This window comes from Pleurodeles waltl, chromosome 9 (genome assembly GCF_031143425.1).
Source record: "Pleurodeles waltl isolate 20211129_DDA chromosome 9, aPleWal1.hap1.20221129, whole genome shotgun sequence".
Taxonomy (NCBI): domain Eukaryota; kingdom Metazoa; phylum Chordata; class Amphibia; order Caudata; family Salamandridae; genus Pleurodeles; species Pleurodeles waltl.
In genome coordinates, this window is record NC_090448.1 from 529,150,447 (window position 1) to 529,168,541 (window position 18,095).

The 18,095-nt window shown below is 41.9% G+C and overlaps 1 protein-coding gene across 1 annotated transcript in view; it reads left to right on the top strand.

Moving 5' to 3' along the window:
- PELI2 (pellino E3 ubiquitin protein ligase family member 2) overlaps positions 1 to 18,095 on the top strand; it is a 148,304-nt gene that overhangs the window by 59,704 nt on the left and 70,505 nt on the right. Inside the window, exons 3-4 of the mRNA XM_069207431.1 lie at positions 1,618 to 1,719; positions 14,252 to 14,449. Of these exons, the coding sequence (XP_069063532.1) occupies positions 1,618 to 1,719; positions 14,252 to 14,449 (300 nt within the window). The remainder of the gene's footprint in view (positions 1 to 1,617; positions 1,720 to 14,251; positions 14,450 to 18,095) is intronic.

Here is an 18,095-nt window from a genome sequence, read left to right on the forward strand (position 1 = left end):
AAACCACAATAAAGAGAATGTTTAAAAAGGGAGTGACTAGACAAAGTAGTGGTAACACACCTGTCATTAAGAGACTCCTGGAGAGGGTAAGGAGAACTTCACCCCCACCAATGTGAAATCGCAACCTAGTACTGATTCAAATATAATGAAGACACCATTCAAGCTAGTGCACAAACAGAACTCAAATTCCTCACAATGAAAGCAGCTTTCCTGATATCTGTCACATCACTGTGAGAGTCTGTGAATTAGAAGCACTCCCTGTACAAAAAAAAATACCTACAAGTACATAAAAGATAAGGTGGTCATGAGTACAAACCCTCCTTTCCTGGGTGATATCCCATTTCCACGTAATCAAGCGGCACAACTGCCAGCCTTTTTTCTGCACAGCACAGGTAGAAAAGCCGTATACAAACACTAGATGCTGGTAGAGCAGTAATATTAACTTTAGGAAACAAAACAATGTTGGAAAGGAAATCGGTTCTTCATCTCATTTACACCACCAAACATAGGGTTGGCAGTCACAAGAGGAACAATCACAAACTGGCTAATACATACCATTTATCCTTGCTATACAGGGTACTAGGGGGGTACCATAAATGTCATTTACATGTCAGCCAAATGGTCATCAGTCCACATTTTCACAAAACACTACTGTGTAGAGAATTCATTCAGACTAACTAAGAAGCCTAGGTGGGCCAGAATGATTTAACACCTGACTGCAAACGCACACTCCCTTCAACTCAGGCTCCCAAAGAGGTGGGAACACCTCTATCAGTGGATAGCTTGTGAAACCAGAAAAGATTCAGGTCTCAAAAAAGAAAGGCTTACTTACCTGTATGGTGAGTTTTGCTGTTTGAAGATGTTTCTGGATTCACATTATTCCCTCCAGTCTCTTCTAAGAAGAGGTGTGAATCCTAAACAAGGCGAAAAAGCAATTCATAAGGTAAGAAACAAGGCTCTAAAACAGTACAGGTCACCAAGAGGGGAAAAAAGTGAAGATGGTAACCTCATACTGGAGTGTTGCGGGTGTACATCTGATGTTCTATCGGGATGGCTATACTCGCCTACACATCAACATGAAAAAAAGAAAGAAATGGGGACAGTTCCGGACCCCACCACCAGATTGTAGAACAATGTGTGGCATGTGAATTGGAAAAAAAAAAAGTCCTCATGCTGTAAAACTATTCCTACAAGTAATAGACTTTTCGTTTTTAGCTCATATGTCTTTTTTCAAAAGGGGATCCATCATCTCCAAATCACCCTAGGGCCTCATCCTGTAGTACAGTCCTACCTGAATTGCCTGGCGATGTGCTCTCTGAATAGGCATGCAAGCAGCCATTTACAGACAGTAAATTGAAGTATGGTAAGCCTGGCACAAATCCTGTCATCGATCCAGATTGTGGATTTTGTCTGTATTCTAACCTTGCAAGATGCTCCATTTTATTAATATCATCTTGTCTGATAATATAGTCTTCTTTAATTGGCATAGATTTTACAGACTTGGATGAAAAACATCAAAAAACACATGGCTAAGTTACAATTGAGGTATAGGATAATTTTAACCATGTCTCTAATCTTTCGAACAAGTCTAAATATGTATTTGTTTTTATTAAACAGGCTATAAGCTGTAAAGGGCAACACAGTATCTGCTATACTTTATCCAGAAACCAGACGGTCGTAGTGGAATATACCCATGACAGTGAAACTGATATGTTTCAGGTATGATTCTCACATTTTACTTTAGTTATTGATTCCTGTATCATTTAATATGTGCCGTTGTATGGTTATGTAATGCTTAATTATCTAGGTTGCCAGCTTGCGGCAAATTATCAGTGAAACTGAGACCAAGAATGCCTATTTTAAACAGTTGTTTTTTCAGGTTCGATTAAACATGTAAAGGAAAACAACCAGGCCGTAATCATAAGGCGAATAACATTAATAAGTATGTGATATATAACACAGAAAAATCATCACATTTGTGGTGGAGCAGGGACTGTATATTTTCTACATAACATTAAGGCTTAATTGCTACAAATAATGACATGGGGAGAGGGACTGGGGTACTTGACGCGATTGGTCCACCGAGGCTAGGTGGGCTCCATTCCTACCAGGAATACTGTCCAGAATATCCGTTGAGTTATTCATATCCTAAATACTGTCGCCCCACAGGTAGACACAGCAACCATACTGGCAGTAGACATAGAAAAAGCATTTGACAGTTTAGAATGGGACTATTTATATGCTGTCCTTGTTCGCATGGGCCCAGGGGAGGGCTTCCTCAAATGGATTAAACTTTTATATACAGAGCCAAAAGCAAGGGTTAGAACCGGGGTCATGGTTTCTGAACAATACTCAGTAGAAAGGGGCACTAGACAGGGTTGCCCGCTCTCGCCCCTATTTGCCTTGGCGATGGAAACACTGGCTGCCCAAGCTAGAACTGCCGATTGGTATCGGGGATTGACGCAGGGGAACCTGCCTCACAAAATAGCGCTTTATGCGGATGACCTCCTCCTATTTTTACAAGACACTGACTCGGACCTTGGGGGAGCTCGTGCCCTCCTAGCACTATTCGGCCGCTTAATGGGCTTACAGGTAAATTGGCAGAAATCGTACTTGTTCCCGTTGCGGGAGAATTGCAGGACACCCGAGGGGCTAGAGAATGTGACATGGGAACCCAGTTGCATGTCGTACCTAGGAGTGAGAATATATCACACAAGGGCGGACGTTTTGGAGAGTAACATTGGGGGAGCCATAAGGGCATTGAAAACCAACATGGGCTTCTGGGGAACACTCCTGATCTCTGTGGCTGGGCATATAGCACTCATTAAGATGATAGTGCTGCCACGGCTCTTATATTATTTTTTAGCATTGCCGGTCTGGTTCCCGGCCACGTTATTCCGGGAACTCGACTCTTTGCTCACGGCATTCATATGGGGAGATGGGAGACGCAGAGTGCTCTAGGTCACTTTATAGTGGTTAGAGCCAGAGGGGGGCCTGGCGGTCCCAGATCTTGAGATCTATTATTTGGTGGCCCAGCTGCAGTGGCTTACCGGTGGATGGCAGAGGGCAGGACCGCAGTAGAGGATGGGAACGGAAGAGCCCCTCATGTTTCGACACTGGCAGGCATATTTCTCAACCTCACTCGATCGGAACGGACACTCGCCCCGGAGACCCAGGTTATCCGCTGGTGGTGCAAAAGATACCTTTATAGGACGCACACGACTACACCCTACACACATGAGATACAGATGACATGGTTGCAGTGGCTTCCTAGGGCGGGAGACTGGAGAGGACTGGCGACTTGGGAAGAGGCAGGGGCTCTACAGATGGGAGACCTTTATCGCAAGAATAATTTGTTACCGTTCTAGGACTTTCAACAGACCCATGACCTGCCACGGGGCCACTTCCTGTTGTACCGAGCACTGACACGCACCATTAGCATGCACTGGCGCCTAAGAAGTGACGAGCCACCCCGTAACGGACCCAGTACTTACAAAATGACCTCCAATGGCACACAAGCCATTTCTGGTTTATATAGGGCGATTCGCACAGGAATGATGCACCCCTAGACGACCTACGGCATAAATGGGAGACAGATCTGGGCACTCTCATACCGGAAGAGGCCTGGGACCAGATATTCAACAGAGTACCGACTGTCTCTAGAAATGCCAGGTTTCAACTTATACACTACTATGTCATATACAGGGCATATCTTACCCCGAAAAGACTCCGGGAACACCTACATATACTTGATACAAAATGCCCTAGATGCGGAGAGGAGGCGCCGGACTTCATACACATGTTGTGGTCCTGCCCCCATTTGACTAAATACTGGAAGGCAGTGACTACATACGTAGTGGAAGTAATTGAGCGAGAAGCAGAGTGTGCACCAGCCCACTGCTTGTTGCACTTGTTCCCCCACACTTCCAAGACCAGGGCAACTAGTAAACTCCAGGACCTAGCGTACATCCTGGCCAAACGGGAATTAACAAAAAATTCAAAGAATTCGATGGCTCGCAATATCCAAAGCTGGAAAAGGGAGTTAAGGCGATGGGCAGAATATAAAGGTTTGGTTCTGAAACGGGAGTGGGCTTGGGGGGAGGGGGAAACAGATCGTCACAGCACTGCAGGATGAGGTAGAGCCTCCCCAGACAGAATAGACTATCCATACTATACTGACCGCACCAGGTAGTGACTCTCTCCATAGTAGACCATTGGCAGAGAAGAGGCCTGAACACAAACATGTCCCATAAACAGGAGCAAGTAAAGAGGCACCCTAACACCATACAATCTTGGGTGCAGCCGGACATATCGGCGCGGGTGGGTGGAGGGGGTGAGGGGGAATGGGTGTTGGGATGGGGCTGGTTGGAACAACTATGGCTCTAGTCTGCTGACCAGAGCAATACACTCACTGCTGTTTTCCTTAAGCATGTATACAATAAGTCCAGGATGTACTGAGCAAGATGAGCAGTAGCAGATTGTACTATCCCTCGGTCATGATTTCCATGCTCTGTGGTTATGTACTTGCAGCGAAGCAGTGACTAGTCAAGATATATTGTATAAATATGCATTTGTGTACCCAGCGGGGGAGTTGTTGTGGATTTGAAAAACCAATAAATATGTTTACAAAAAGAAAAGAAAATGGGAGGGACTGGGGGACCTAATTCCATTAGAACAGTGACAAACACAGCTACTGAAAACATACAACCCTCAACCAAGGCCAAAACTTTCCATTGTGTTGGCTCCAGATCTCAAATTGCTGTGGACAACCTAAACTAGTATACAGTTCCTTCTCTACTGTCACACACCACTACATATTAGAGCGCCTTCCATCAGTCCTTAAAGTTGCCTGGCTGCCCCATAGGTTAGCAACATCATCACATGCTACTGCCAAACCAGTAGTCTATAGTGTGTGCTTTTGAGGGGGAGACCTGACCGTTCTGGACTCCAAGAACCATCTCATTGGCTGGTAGGTCTTAACGGTTACTGCAAAACAGTTAGTCATAAACTAAAACATCTTTACAGAGCATCTAATCACTAGGACACTTCCAGCTTGTATGTATAAAGGTCCCCTTTAGCACACAACACTCTAGTGTATAATAGGCACACCCTTCCAAATTTGATAAGCAAGGTACGAGTGTTATTGACCCTGTGAAAACTCTAATTGCAACCTCTTGAGTTGTTCTTAAACTTAAAACGTTAGGAATGCTGTGCCAGAGCATGCAAAACAGTTTGTTTGCCCCTTAGAGCCTCTCCCATCAAACAAATATTTGCTCATCTACTATGCCAGCAAGCTCAAGGTAACGTTAAAGATGTTATCACCTAGAAAAAGTGCTTTCTTAAAATCCCCAAAACACCCTATTCTGACAGTGTGTTTGAATGTGAGGTTATCCCCAGCTCATTTTGCCTTCTGTTTCCAGAAAAAAAGTAGATAGATTGTGACATTACTCCTTGATAGAGAAGCCATCATGAGTAATTCTGCTGAATGATGCAAACAACTTATTTAGTTGTTGGAGCATTTACTGCGATTGTTAAAACGCAAGAAGCACGTCGTCCTGTGATGAAATGCTATCTTTAAACTAGAGATTGTTGTATTTTACTTAATTCCGTGTAGCATAATCCTGCAGAATTACCTAAACATTCTGTGGGATTATGCAGAATTATGTGAGGAGAGTAATTCTGCTTTTAGCAGTATATCTTAATGAACAAATGCGCCCTCCCATCCATTTTGGGCATTATGGGACATCTTTAAACTAAGAAATAGTGCAAAGTGCAACAGAACTCATTTAGCGAGTGGGAGCAGCCACTCGATTTCGCTAAATATGCGTTTGAGCATAGGATGTTCCCTCAATTTACTCTTGCCATTTAGTGCTAGTTTCTTAGTGCAAAATACATCCTTGCATCCAAATGGACTCAATGATGCATTTTGCACAAAGAAATAAAGCTAAATGCAGGAGAGCCCAAATAGAGAGCGATATCGGGTGATCAAGCTTATTAAATTTGCTCTTGCATTAGGCTCCCCCCCACAAACTAGGCAAGAACTAATTGCGTAATTATTGGTTATTATGCGCCAAAGAGTAATGTGGAATTATGGAAGTCACTCTGATTGCTCTGAAGCTGTGCCCAGGCCTACTTTAAATGTCTTTATTAATTTGTTGTCCCTTTGCAGAGGTTCCACTAATGCAGCTTACAATTCCACCTTGCTTTCTGCGAAAATGGATCTCATGATGCAAGACATAGCTGTGATGACCCCCTGTTCCCTTAGGGCTAATCACAATTCCTGGATTTCTGCCTCAGATAGGCAGCCACACCTTCTGTTTTCACTCAGCTGTGTTTATCTGTAAAGCACACTATCATAAGCAAAGGTATCCTGGTGCTTTTCCTAGTGTGTGTGTGCCTTGCCAAGGTTATGCTATGTTGGTATGGTAGAGGAGGTATCTTTGTGAAATGGGAGGCGGTTTCATGCTTTGGGAGTGATGTAAGAAAGCGTCTGTCCTGATCTCGTTCTGTTTGTGTGGTGTGTTCAAGTAGGAGTCCTGTGGAGGTGTCTGGATGGTTGCTGAAAGGAGATGCATCATTTCAGCTAGGTAGGGCCTAAGTTGTGCAGGGCCTTGAATGTGAGGAGTTTGAAATGAGCTGTATATGTATCAGGAGCTAGTGGAGCTCCCTGTGGTGTGCTATGATGTACAATCTGTGTGTGGGGATGAATCTGGCTGTAGAGTTCCGAATGGTTTGCAGTCTTCTAGTGAGTTGCTTGGTGATTTTGGCCTAGGAGGTGTTTCTATAGTCCATCTTGTGTTGACTAGGGCACGTGACAGGTTTTTTTCCTGGTGTTTCTTTGGAGCCGTTTGAGGATCTTCCTCAGCATCTTCAGAGTCTGGAAGCAGCATGCAGTGGCAGCACTGATTTGCGTGGGCATATCCTGTTTGCTATTGAATATTATTCTGAGGTTCCTGGTGTGGATGCTGGTTATGGTGTGCGTCTTTATCCGGCCAGCCATCAGTTCTTGCTGAAGAACACTACTTCTGTCAGCTCGGTGTTGAGTTTGTGACAGTTGGCTGTCATTTAGTTAGCAACTTCGATCCTGCAGGAGGTGAACTTGTTTCTTGTATTGGAAGTCTTGCCTGAGAGGGAGAGTATAAGGTTTGTGTCATCAGCGTAGGAGAGGTTGTTGAATTTGTGTACAGATGACGTTGGCCAGAGGGATCATGTTTGCATTGAAGAGAATGAGACTGAGCAGTGAACCTTGAGGAACTCTGCAGATGAGCTGGCAGGCTTCTGAGGAGTAAGGTGCCAGACTGGCAGCTTGTTTTCTATCCGTTAGGAGCAGATCCGACAGAGAATGTGTCCTTAAATATCAATCTCATGTAGGTACCTGATGGGTATGGGTTGTGAGACAATGTCAAACGCCTCTGTCAAGAAGAATAGTCCTTCCTTACTAAACGGTAATGTGCTACACATTTGAGGTATCTGTCCAGTCATCCGCCAGTTTCTAGGCTTAACACAGATTGTGCTGAGTTTTTACATTTATTTATGTTTTTTATTTTGACAGGTGAGTGGCTCATACCAATGGTGATTAGCAGGTGTCCATGCAATCTACTCTCTGTTGTGTTGTACAAACTGGAAAAACAATTTGTTGCTAGAGGTTGAAGACACTGCATAAGGTTAGCAGAGTCAGCTATTGCTTCCTAGCATCGCTAATGCTGTTCATATTTTAGTGCCCATTGTCATGTTTGAAGAATCGGAAATACAGAATACTGGTGGGATTTGGCCGTGGTCTTCATAGCAAAACCCAGTCATTCAAAACATGTATTGTTCATCTCAAAGACTATTGTAGTATAAAACAAATGGTGTACATTATAGTATTGAGAAAACTATTGAAAACAGACGAGTAGATATTAAAAACACTTCAAACATGGCACATTAAAAAACATACATTTACAAACAGGTTTTTTTTAGCCCTGCACATTCAAAAAATAAACCACTCAGTAGAAGAACTGAGGGTTCATTAAGTAATACTTATAAAAAAAAAATTTTATAAGCCATTTATCATAGTAATTACTTAAACCATTTTCTCCAAACTATGCCAACCTATTAATGGATTGGTGGGAAAGAGAAATAGCATGGGGAAAAGATACTGATGAAATTGCTGGGAAAGCGTTACTTTGGGTCCGCTATATTGATGATCTTTTTGTAATTTGGAATGGATCAAAGGATGAATTCATGCAATATTTCACTGTTTTGAATGACAATGCGGTGGGTCTAAAATTTACTTGTGAAACTAGTAAAACATAAATTAATTTTTTAGACATCACCATTTATATTGAGAACAATAAAATTTAAACTACAGTGTTTCGGAAAGAAACTGCATGCAACAGTATATTGCATGGGAAAAGCTTTCATCCCAAATCTTTGATTAATAGTATACCTCTGGGTGAATTCATTAGAATGAGAAGAAACTGTTCTAATGATAAGGACTTATTACTGAAATGCGATGAAACATATGAAAGATTTAGGACCCGAGGATACAATGAGAAAATCCTTAAGAAAAATTTGAAGGCAATCAAATTAGGAAAACGAGAGGAAATTTTGTTTAATAAAAGAGAAGTAGACTCGAAGGAATCGGTGAGAATGATAATGAGGTACACGAAAGACAGTGCACTCATAAAGAATATTTTGTGTAAACATTGGAAAATAATTAGTAGGGATTTGGATTTGGGACACTTAGTCGGTCCCAAGCCATTGTTTTCTTACAAAAAGGCACCCAGTATCAAAGATCGGGTGGGGAAAAGTCATTTTTCTTTAGAAAAAGATCGTAACTGGCTGGAAGCGGAGCAAAAAGGATTTTTTAAATGCAATAGTTGTAAAGCATGCAAAATTGGTAAATCATTGAGAAAGGTTAGATGTCCAAACGGACAGGAGTTGGCAATTAAACACAATATTACATGTAATACTACATTTGGAATTTACATTATAGAATGCCACTGTGGTCTTAAATATATTGGTAGTACAATTTGCATGTTGAAGAAAAGAATACTAGAGCATATCAGAGTGATCACTCCTAAAGATAATACATATGCAACAGCCAGACATTTACAGACCCACACAATGAATGACTGGAGAACCTTAAGATACTATGGTATTGATCATATTCCAGAACATGAGAGGGGAGGTGACGAGTTAAAAAGTTAAGGCAACTTGAATCGAGACATATAATTCAGATGAAAACTAAGGCCCCATTTGGGATGAATAATGATGAGGAACTTTATGTACACTTCTAGGTTTAGAATTATAATACATCTTGGACACATGTCTTGAGATGTTAAAAATGTTGACTTGGAGAATACATCAGGAGATGAATTTTTGTAAGGAATATATAATGATATCATGAGCTTTAGATGAGGCCATTCATTGATGATGGATATAAAGATATAAGTGACTATATTGTTTGAATTAATCGGTGAAATTGGCTATAGTGAAGCAATGAATTGAAAAATATGAGTGAATATTGTTTATTGATTTATTTATTATTACTCACTAAATAAGATTTTGCGATCATTTTGGGGGTTGTCTGAAAGGTAACTTTGTTTTTGTTTTATGGAGTTCTATGTATAATAATTGGTTAAAATGATAATTGGCTTGAATTGTATATATGGAGTACAGATTCCAGCATGCATTGCTATTGTATTAATATTTATTAGCTATATAAGAGAAGAATGGTAATAGGAGTTTTGAACTTGAAAAAGATAAGGCCATTCAAATAAGCGACTATACTGTTTGAATTAATCGGTGGAATTGTCTATAGTGGGGTCAAGAATGGACAAAATATGAGTGAATATTGTTTATCTATTTATGTATTATCCCTCACTAAATAATACTTTGCGATTGTTTTGCGAGTGGTTGAAAGGTAATTTTGTTGTATGGATTCCTATGTATTATAAGTGGTTCAAATTGAAAAACAATTGGTTTAATATGACTTATATGGACTACAGATCCCAGCATGCATTGTTATTGTAAAAGCTTTCATTAACTATATAAGCGAAGAATGATAACAGGACCCCTGAACTCCAAAAAGACCTTACGGTCGAAAAGCATTGTTTGTAGTCTTGTAATAAAACAAGAATTATGGACACCTTGATGGAGTGCACTGCCAAATTTTTGTTTACATAATCAATTTGAGGGTTCGGCTTGCCCTGGGCATTTGCACCAGTAACGCGAGCGCGGCGCCACTTGAATCAGCCGCTTTGTTTTGTTTGAATATATATATATATAGGGAGCGATAGAGCCCATCCCTGGGACTTTGCTTGAGGTAACTCTAACTATAACCAGTGAATTTCTATGTTTTTGTACTTTTAAATTGTGAGCCAAACTAAAACCGCCTTGTAACCTTTGGCTTTTCAAGTGAAGATAGATAGATAAAAGGAATAGAGAAAAAATGAATCTGAAGATGGCTACCATGTGCGTCCGGGGCACAGGCAGTCATCACACAGAGGACAGGCATACCACCAAATGGTGGTCCATGAAGCCCACAAAAAAAGAAACAAGCAAACAAAAAGGAATAAAGACAATCCCGGACTCAACAAGTAGATGGCGGACTACTGTTCTTTTACCTGTGCTTTTCCCAAAGAGTGAAACTGAATCGTTTCAGTGTCATCTCCGTGCGAGTGACAAAGCGAAGAATGAGAGCTCAGTAACTGTACCATGTTGTCCATATTCAAAATATCATGGTTACCACTTGTAAAACATTCCAGGATGAGAAAGAGGGCCACTAGTATATAGTTTGAAGGATTGATTTAAGCTTTACATTTTTTATCAAAATTATTACATGGAGTGAGCCGAGAAATGCCCACAACCATTGCTCTTCATGGTCAAATCTGATCAGAAATGTATAGAACCTTTGGCTATATACAGGCTAATGGGTTCAGAACAGATTGTTCTGTGATTGTGCATTATTGTTTTTGAGTTTGGTCTCAGCTGTATGACCCTACTTGTGATGACCCTCTTTTACAGCCAAGCTTTAGGAGGCAGGTCCCATTCTCTCGTCCAGTTTTGCTAGTGAGAACATTATACTTTAAGTTGATAAGAAGCCTCTGCTCATCCTCCCTCATCTACATCAATACAAGACGATAATTGAGATCCTACGACAGCTGCCTCTTCGAAGAGACTCCTCAGGCCTTTTGATTTCACAACAGTTTTGTGATTGGAAAACACTTGAGTGAAACTATCGCCTATTTTTAAGCTAGCCTGTCAGCCCTTGTTTTTTGTTTTTTCTCTCTGCTACTTTTTTTTAAGGCCTGATTTAGGGTTTGATGGGGTGAAGTATAGTCCTTCAAAGGGACATTACCCTCCACCACCCTGACAAACTATTGTCATAGCCGGATTTAGAGATAACTGTCGACCCAGCGGTCGTCTCTGCACTTTGAAAGGAATCACTTTCACGGTGGTTCCTTTCAAGGTACAAAATGTTTGGTAGATGGTCGCCATTGATTCTGATGTTCGTTCACAAAACATTTCTAAAGTTGTTTTTTTCAGAAACAAACTACCAAAAAGCTTTTTTTTTCTGAAGAACAAAAAACGAATAATCCTCGCCACCTGGGTGTTTTTCTCTCTTTCTTTTTCTCTCTCTTTCTCTCTTAAGCTTTACCTGACGACAATGGACAGAAAAACGACATTGGACTGTTGGGCTGTCGGAGGAAGCATCCTGTCGGTATAGCTAACAGGGATTCAGTTGATGGAATGAATAGGGTCTACCCGACCCTAAATGAGATGGTTTGGCGGGCACGGTACTCCATCCCGATTGCCATACCAAATTATAAATCAGGATTTTAGTCTTTGTCTTCTTGGATAGAATAAGGGCATCCTCAAGGACGTTTTGCATCTGTTAAGTTATCACTCTTGCCTGGACCGTTTAACTGTAGGTTTGCCCATTTAAAAAATAAAATATAAAATGAAGCGAGCCTTCAAATAAATGCTGCCTGTTACTGTGCACAACCTTTTACGAAGTAAACTGCCGCTCAAAGGGTACAACAGTGACAAACACAGCACTGTTCATCCACAAAAATTGTGTTGCGGTTACTGCTGTGGCTTTAGTTAGATTAAAGCAGATCTGTTTCATTTAGAAGATAGCAACCACTGGTGGCTTGTCCCCTATGCTCATGTTCTCGACTAGCCCGAGGAGATAAACTTTGTGTGTTTGAAGTTGATGGAAGTAACTGACACAAAGGTTGCAGGGTAAAAATTTCGGTTAAAGGGCCTAATTCAGAATGTATCTTTTGAGTAGAAGCATGGATGTTCACTTGTTTGCCAACAGATTATCGTTTGTTGAAACCTTTCTTGCCTTTGCTATATTTTTTACTGCGCCACTCTTAAGCATTCACGCTGCTGGATTTTACTCAGATTACACTTAACTGGTTCACAATATATTATTGATACGCTGTGATTAATTACAAAATATGAAGTTATTTAATTTTCATTCCACATTATGGTAATTAAATGTAGTTTGTTAATCTGTATTGTGTTTTTTAAGCTACTAATGGTATGCAATGTTATGCTTCGCTATGCTCTCTAGCCCTATTCTGTTAATGATAAATATTTGCTTACAAAAACAGCAAATCTTGAACCCAAAGTTTTTGGCACCATTTTGGGAATGAATAACTCACGTACCTGAAATGGATAAATTGACGAGGTATAAGTGAACACACTATCATTTTATTCCTTGAGAAAGTATACTTGTATATCCTTGCTTAGGCTTTCTCTGCAGTACCCGATGTTTGAAACAAGGACAGTGCAGACCCATTTTTGTGTCTAAGCAGTTTCAGCTATTTGTGCCCTCAAATGTAGGCCTAGTAAAAACATTATTTGTTTTGTATCCATAATAATTCAGTAAATACTTTCTTAGGGCAAATATTTATATTTCCTGTATCAGGAACCGGGGATGATTTTGCTTGTGTTACTAGTGCAGTAACTAAAAAGTGAATGGCTTGATGTGAATACTTTAATAATAATAATGCTTCTTTCAGTTTTTATTCTATAGAGCTGTGGTTCTTAGCTTGTGGTTTGGGGACACCTGGGGGCCCGCAAAGCCTACTCAGGTTGTCTGACTGCTTAGAAAGTTATATCATCTCAACAGATTATTATAGTGTATGTAAAGTTTCAAACTTTAAAATTGAACATTTTAAAACGTTCTGTAAATGTGAAGGAATTTGAAATTGGGTGCTAATCATTAAGTTAGTATCCTCAGATTGATTCGTGGGAGCAGTGCAAGGTCATCAACCAGAATATAGTATGGACATTTAGTGGTATCAAATTTATAAAAACTCTGACCTCATTAAAATGTAGTTTTTTTTTTTTTGTTTTTGTAATTTGTTTGTAAATAAAATAAAATGTCATTGTGTAATTTTTTTTTTTTTTTTTAATGATTTTTTTTGTGTGTATTGTTTTGGGATTCGAAGCCTTAAAACTGTTTAGGGTCGAGTCCCTAGACTTCCTATAATCGGTGGGAAGGGCTCCCTGAATTCCAATAATGGTTTGTTGGGGGACCCAAGGTTCCAGTAATGATTACGTGGTGGTCCACCTAAGTCAGAAGGTTAAGAATCACTGCTGCAGAGTACATATGATACAAACAACACAATTACATGAATAGTCCGCATTGTCTTAAAAATATAAGGGAAAAAGACACGAACAAGCAGTTGACTGAAAAATAAATGTATTATAATCTAAGATTGTTTCCAGAAAGCAAAATGAGAAAAGAAAAATCATAATCGAATATAAATGTATGATTTTATACCTGCAGTTGTGACTGCCTGTCATTTCTAAGTACAATTCCTGCTAAATCATTGAAAAAGTGCCCTATATGTCTAGGAATTTATTTTCATGTATATCTACAGTAGCAAACATAACTTCATAAGCCAAGTATGTACAAGTAAATCCAGAGCAGTTTTTTTACTAAAAATTATAAGCTGTAAAATATTTATTAGACAGTGATAGTGCTTCTCGAGCAGTTGTGACCACTTTACATGGTATCACCATTACATTAATGTATGCTTCTCGCAGTAGTGCAGTTTTTATAATTTGGTTCCTATAGAAGTGAGTGTAATATTTTCTTAGAGAGCTTTGTTTTATAGCTAGTTCATTGGATAGGCTGGAAGAATATTGCATGTCACACGTAACTGTTGTTTTAGGTGAGTGACATTTGTTTCACAATCTGCCCCATAGGCATGTTTTGGTCTAAAATAATCTTTTACTGTTTCAGATTGGGAGATCGACAGAAAGCCCTATAGACTTCGTAGTAACGGATACAACTTCTGGTACTCGGAACAATGATGAAACACAGGTTGTACAAAGTACCATATCCAGGTTTGCGTGCAGAATTGTATGTGATCGCAATCCACCATACACAGCACGTATTTATGCTGCTGGATTTGACTCTTCTAAAAATATTTTTCTTGGAGTAAGTATTTCTAAGGCATTAAGCCAACACAAATGAGACTCGTATTAATAAACAGTTCAGCAGTTGTTTATATATAACCATGTTCTCCAGGGGAATATTTCTGAACATTTTTTGTCTCAGATTGTACTCTTAATATGTTCACTTTAGCTCAGTGGAAACTTATGATGTCAAGTTCATATCGGACACTTGGATTGTGTGCCATGTGGAGCCTTTGCTTATCTGTCTGTGGAAAGGTTGCTGTCACATTAAAGCTGCTGTTGTCTTATTAAATAATAGGATTGTTTTCTGGAGTGAGGAAGCATGTACTTGTCTCTAAATAATGTATGGGAACCTATAAATACTTTTAAAACTTGCTTACTGTAGGAAGTTGGCTCTGTATGCACTATTTCAAAGTAAGGAATAGTATGCACAGAGTCCAAGGGTTCCCCTTAGAGGTAAGATAGTGGCAAAAAGAGATAATACTAATGCTCTATTTTGTGGTAGTGTGGTCGAGCAGTAGACTTATCAAAGGAGTAGTGTTAAGCATTTGTTGTACATACACACAGGCAATAAATGAGGAACACACACTCGGAGACAAATCCAGCCAATAGGTTTTGTTATAGAAAAATATATTTTCTTAGTTTATTTTAAGAACCGCAGGTTCAAATTCTACATGTATTATCTCATTTGAAAGGTATTGCAGGTAAGTACTTTAGGAACTTTGAATAATTACAGTAGCGTATATACTTTTCACATAAAACACAAATAGCTGTTTTAAAAGTGGCCACTTAGTGCAATTTTCACAGTTCCTGGGGGAGGTAAAGTATTGTTAGTCTTAGCAGGTAAGTAAATTACCTACAGGGTTCAGTTTTGGGTCCAAGGTAGCCCACCGTTGGGGGTTCAGAGCAACCCCAAAGTTACCACACCAGCAGCTCAGGGCCGGTCAGGTGCAGAGGTCAAAGAGGTGCCCAAAACACATAGGCTTCAATGGAGAGAAGGGGGTGCCCCGGTTCCAGTCTGCCAGCAGGTAAGTACCCGCGTATTCGGAGGGCAGACCAGGGGGGTTTTGTAGGGCACCGGGGGGGACACAAGTCCACACAGAAAGTAAACCCTCAGCAGCGCGGGGGCGGCCGGGTGCAGTGTGCAAACAAGCGTCGGGTTCTCTGTAGGTTTCAATGGGAGACCAAGGGGTCTCTTCAGCGGTGCAGGCAGGCAAGGGGGGGGGGCTCCTCGGGGTAGCCACCACCTAGGCAAGGGAGAGGGCCTCCGGGGGGTCACTCCTGCACAGAAGTTCCGTTCCTTCAGGGGCTGGGGGCTGCGGGTGCAGGGTCTTTTCCAGCCGTCGGGACTTTAGGTTCAGGCAGTCGCGGTCAGGGGGAGCCTCTGGATTCACTCTGCAGGCGTCGCTGTGGGGGCTCAGGGGGGACAACTTTGGTTACTCACGGTCTCGGAGTCGCCGGAGGGTCCTCCCTGAGGTGTTGGTTCTCCACCAGTCGAGTCTGGGTCGCTGGGTGCAGTGTTGCAAGTCTCACGCTTCTTGCGGGGAGTTGCAGGGGTCTTTAAATCTGCTCCTTTGAAACAAAGTTGCAGTTCTTTTGGAGCAGTGCCGCTGTCCTCGGGAGTTTCTTGTCTTTCTTGAAGCAGGGCAGTCCTCTGAGGATTCAGAGGTCGCTGGTCCTTAGGAAAGTGACGCTGGAGCAGGTTTCTTTGGAAGGCAGGAGACAGGCCGGTAGGTCTGGGGCCAAAGCAGTTGGTGTCTTCTTTTCTTCCTCTGCAGGGGTCTTTCAGCTCAGCAGTCCAATACTAAATTTAATGGCGTGTTTAGGTCTGGGGGGGTTAGTAGCCAATGGCTACTAGCCCTGAGGGTGGGTACACCCTCTTTGTGCCTCCTCCCAAGGTGAGGGGGGCACATCCCTATTCCTATTGGGGGAATCCTCCTTCTACAAGATGGAGGATTTCCAAAAGTCAGTCACCTCAGCTCAGGACACCTTAGGGGCTGTCCTGACTGGCCAGTGACTCCTCCTTGTTTTTCTCATGATCTCTCCTGGACTTGCCGCCAAAAGTGGGGGCTGGGTCCAGGGGGTGGGCATCTCCACTAGCTGGAGTGCCCTGGGGCATTGTAACACGAAGCTTGAGCCTTTGAAGCTCACTGCTAGGTGTTACAGTTCCTGCAGGGGGGAGGTGTGAAGCACCTCCACCCAGAGCAGGCTTTGTTTCTGTCCTCAGAGAGCACAAAGGCTCTCACCGCATGGGGTCAGAAACTCGTCTCTCAGCAGCAGGCTGGCAGAGACCAGTCAGTCCTGCACTGAACAATTGGGTAAAATACAGGGGGCATCTCTAAGATGCCCTCTGTGTGCATTTTTTAATAAATCCAACACTGGCATCAGTGTGGGTTTATTATTCCGAGAAGTTTGATACTAAACTTCCCAGTATTCAGTGTAGCCATTATGGAGCTGTGGAGTTCATTTTTGACAGACTCCCAGCCCATATACTCTTATGGCTATCCTGCACTTACAATGTCTAAGGTTTTGCTTAGACACTGTAGGGGCATAGTGCTCATGCACATTTGCCCTCACCTGTGGTATAGTGCACCCTGCCTTAGGGCTGTAAGGCCTGCTAGAGGGGTGACTTACCTATGCCACAGGCAGTGTGAGGTTGGCATGGCACCTTGAGGGGAGTGCCATGTCGACTTAGTCATTTTCTCCCCACCAGCACACACACACTGGCAAGCAGTGTGTCTGTGCTGAGTGAGGGGTCCCTAGGGTGGCATAAGACATGCTGCAGCCCTTAGAGACCTTCCCTGGCATCAGGGCCCTTGGTACCAGGGGGCTACAACCTGGGTGCCAGGGTTGTGCCAATTGTGGAGACAACGGTACATTTTAGGTGAAAAAACACTGGTGCTGGGGCCTGGTTAGGAGGGTCCCAGCACACTTCTCAGTCAAGTCAGCATCAGTATCAGGCAAAAAGTGGGGGGTAACTGCAACAGGGAGCCATTTCTTTACACTTACAAAGGAGAATGGGCATTTACATTTGTCCATACCATCAAATCCTTCCTGGGTTTTGCATGCATCTTCTCCCCATGGCAGCAACTCTGCACTAGCCTCAACATTCTCATTGAAAAGGTCAGTGGGTCCCAAAAGTGCATTTCCAATCAGTTAACCTCATCCAGGTTTGACTCTTCCTCCTGTCTGATTCCACATTTACCTGTCCCAAATTCCTCTCCAAAAAAGCCCACCTGGCCGTGATCTCTCCAGTTCATTAAAGATGCTTTAAAATGTAATGTTACCCCAAGATCTTGTAGATTGTTGCATTCGCTATTATGCCAGTATTCCTTCTTTAATGAGGCATTGTACTGAGTCCACTATGTTCTCTTGTTTTGTAATATTGTTGTCTGTGGTAAGACCAACACATTAAACATGCTGTTACTCTAGTAGCTTATTTTGGGCACTGTTGGGAGTTTCTCGATCAGCTTGGCCCGATCCACCCAACAATGCCTTTTTTTCCTGAGGGTTAAATCGGCTTGTTGCCTCTACACAATAAATGCATACTCACTCAGGCAATCGGACACCAACACCACTAGCATTTACTAATTGTTTACATTGCAAAGGCACAAGGAACAGGAGAATATGTCTTACCAGACAATGGTCACCAGGACAGCAAGGCTGCA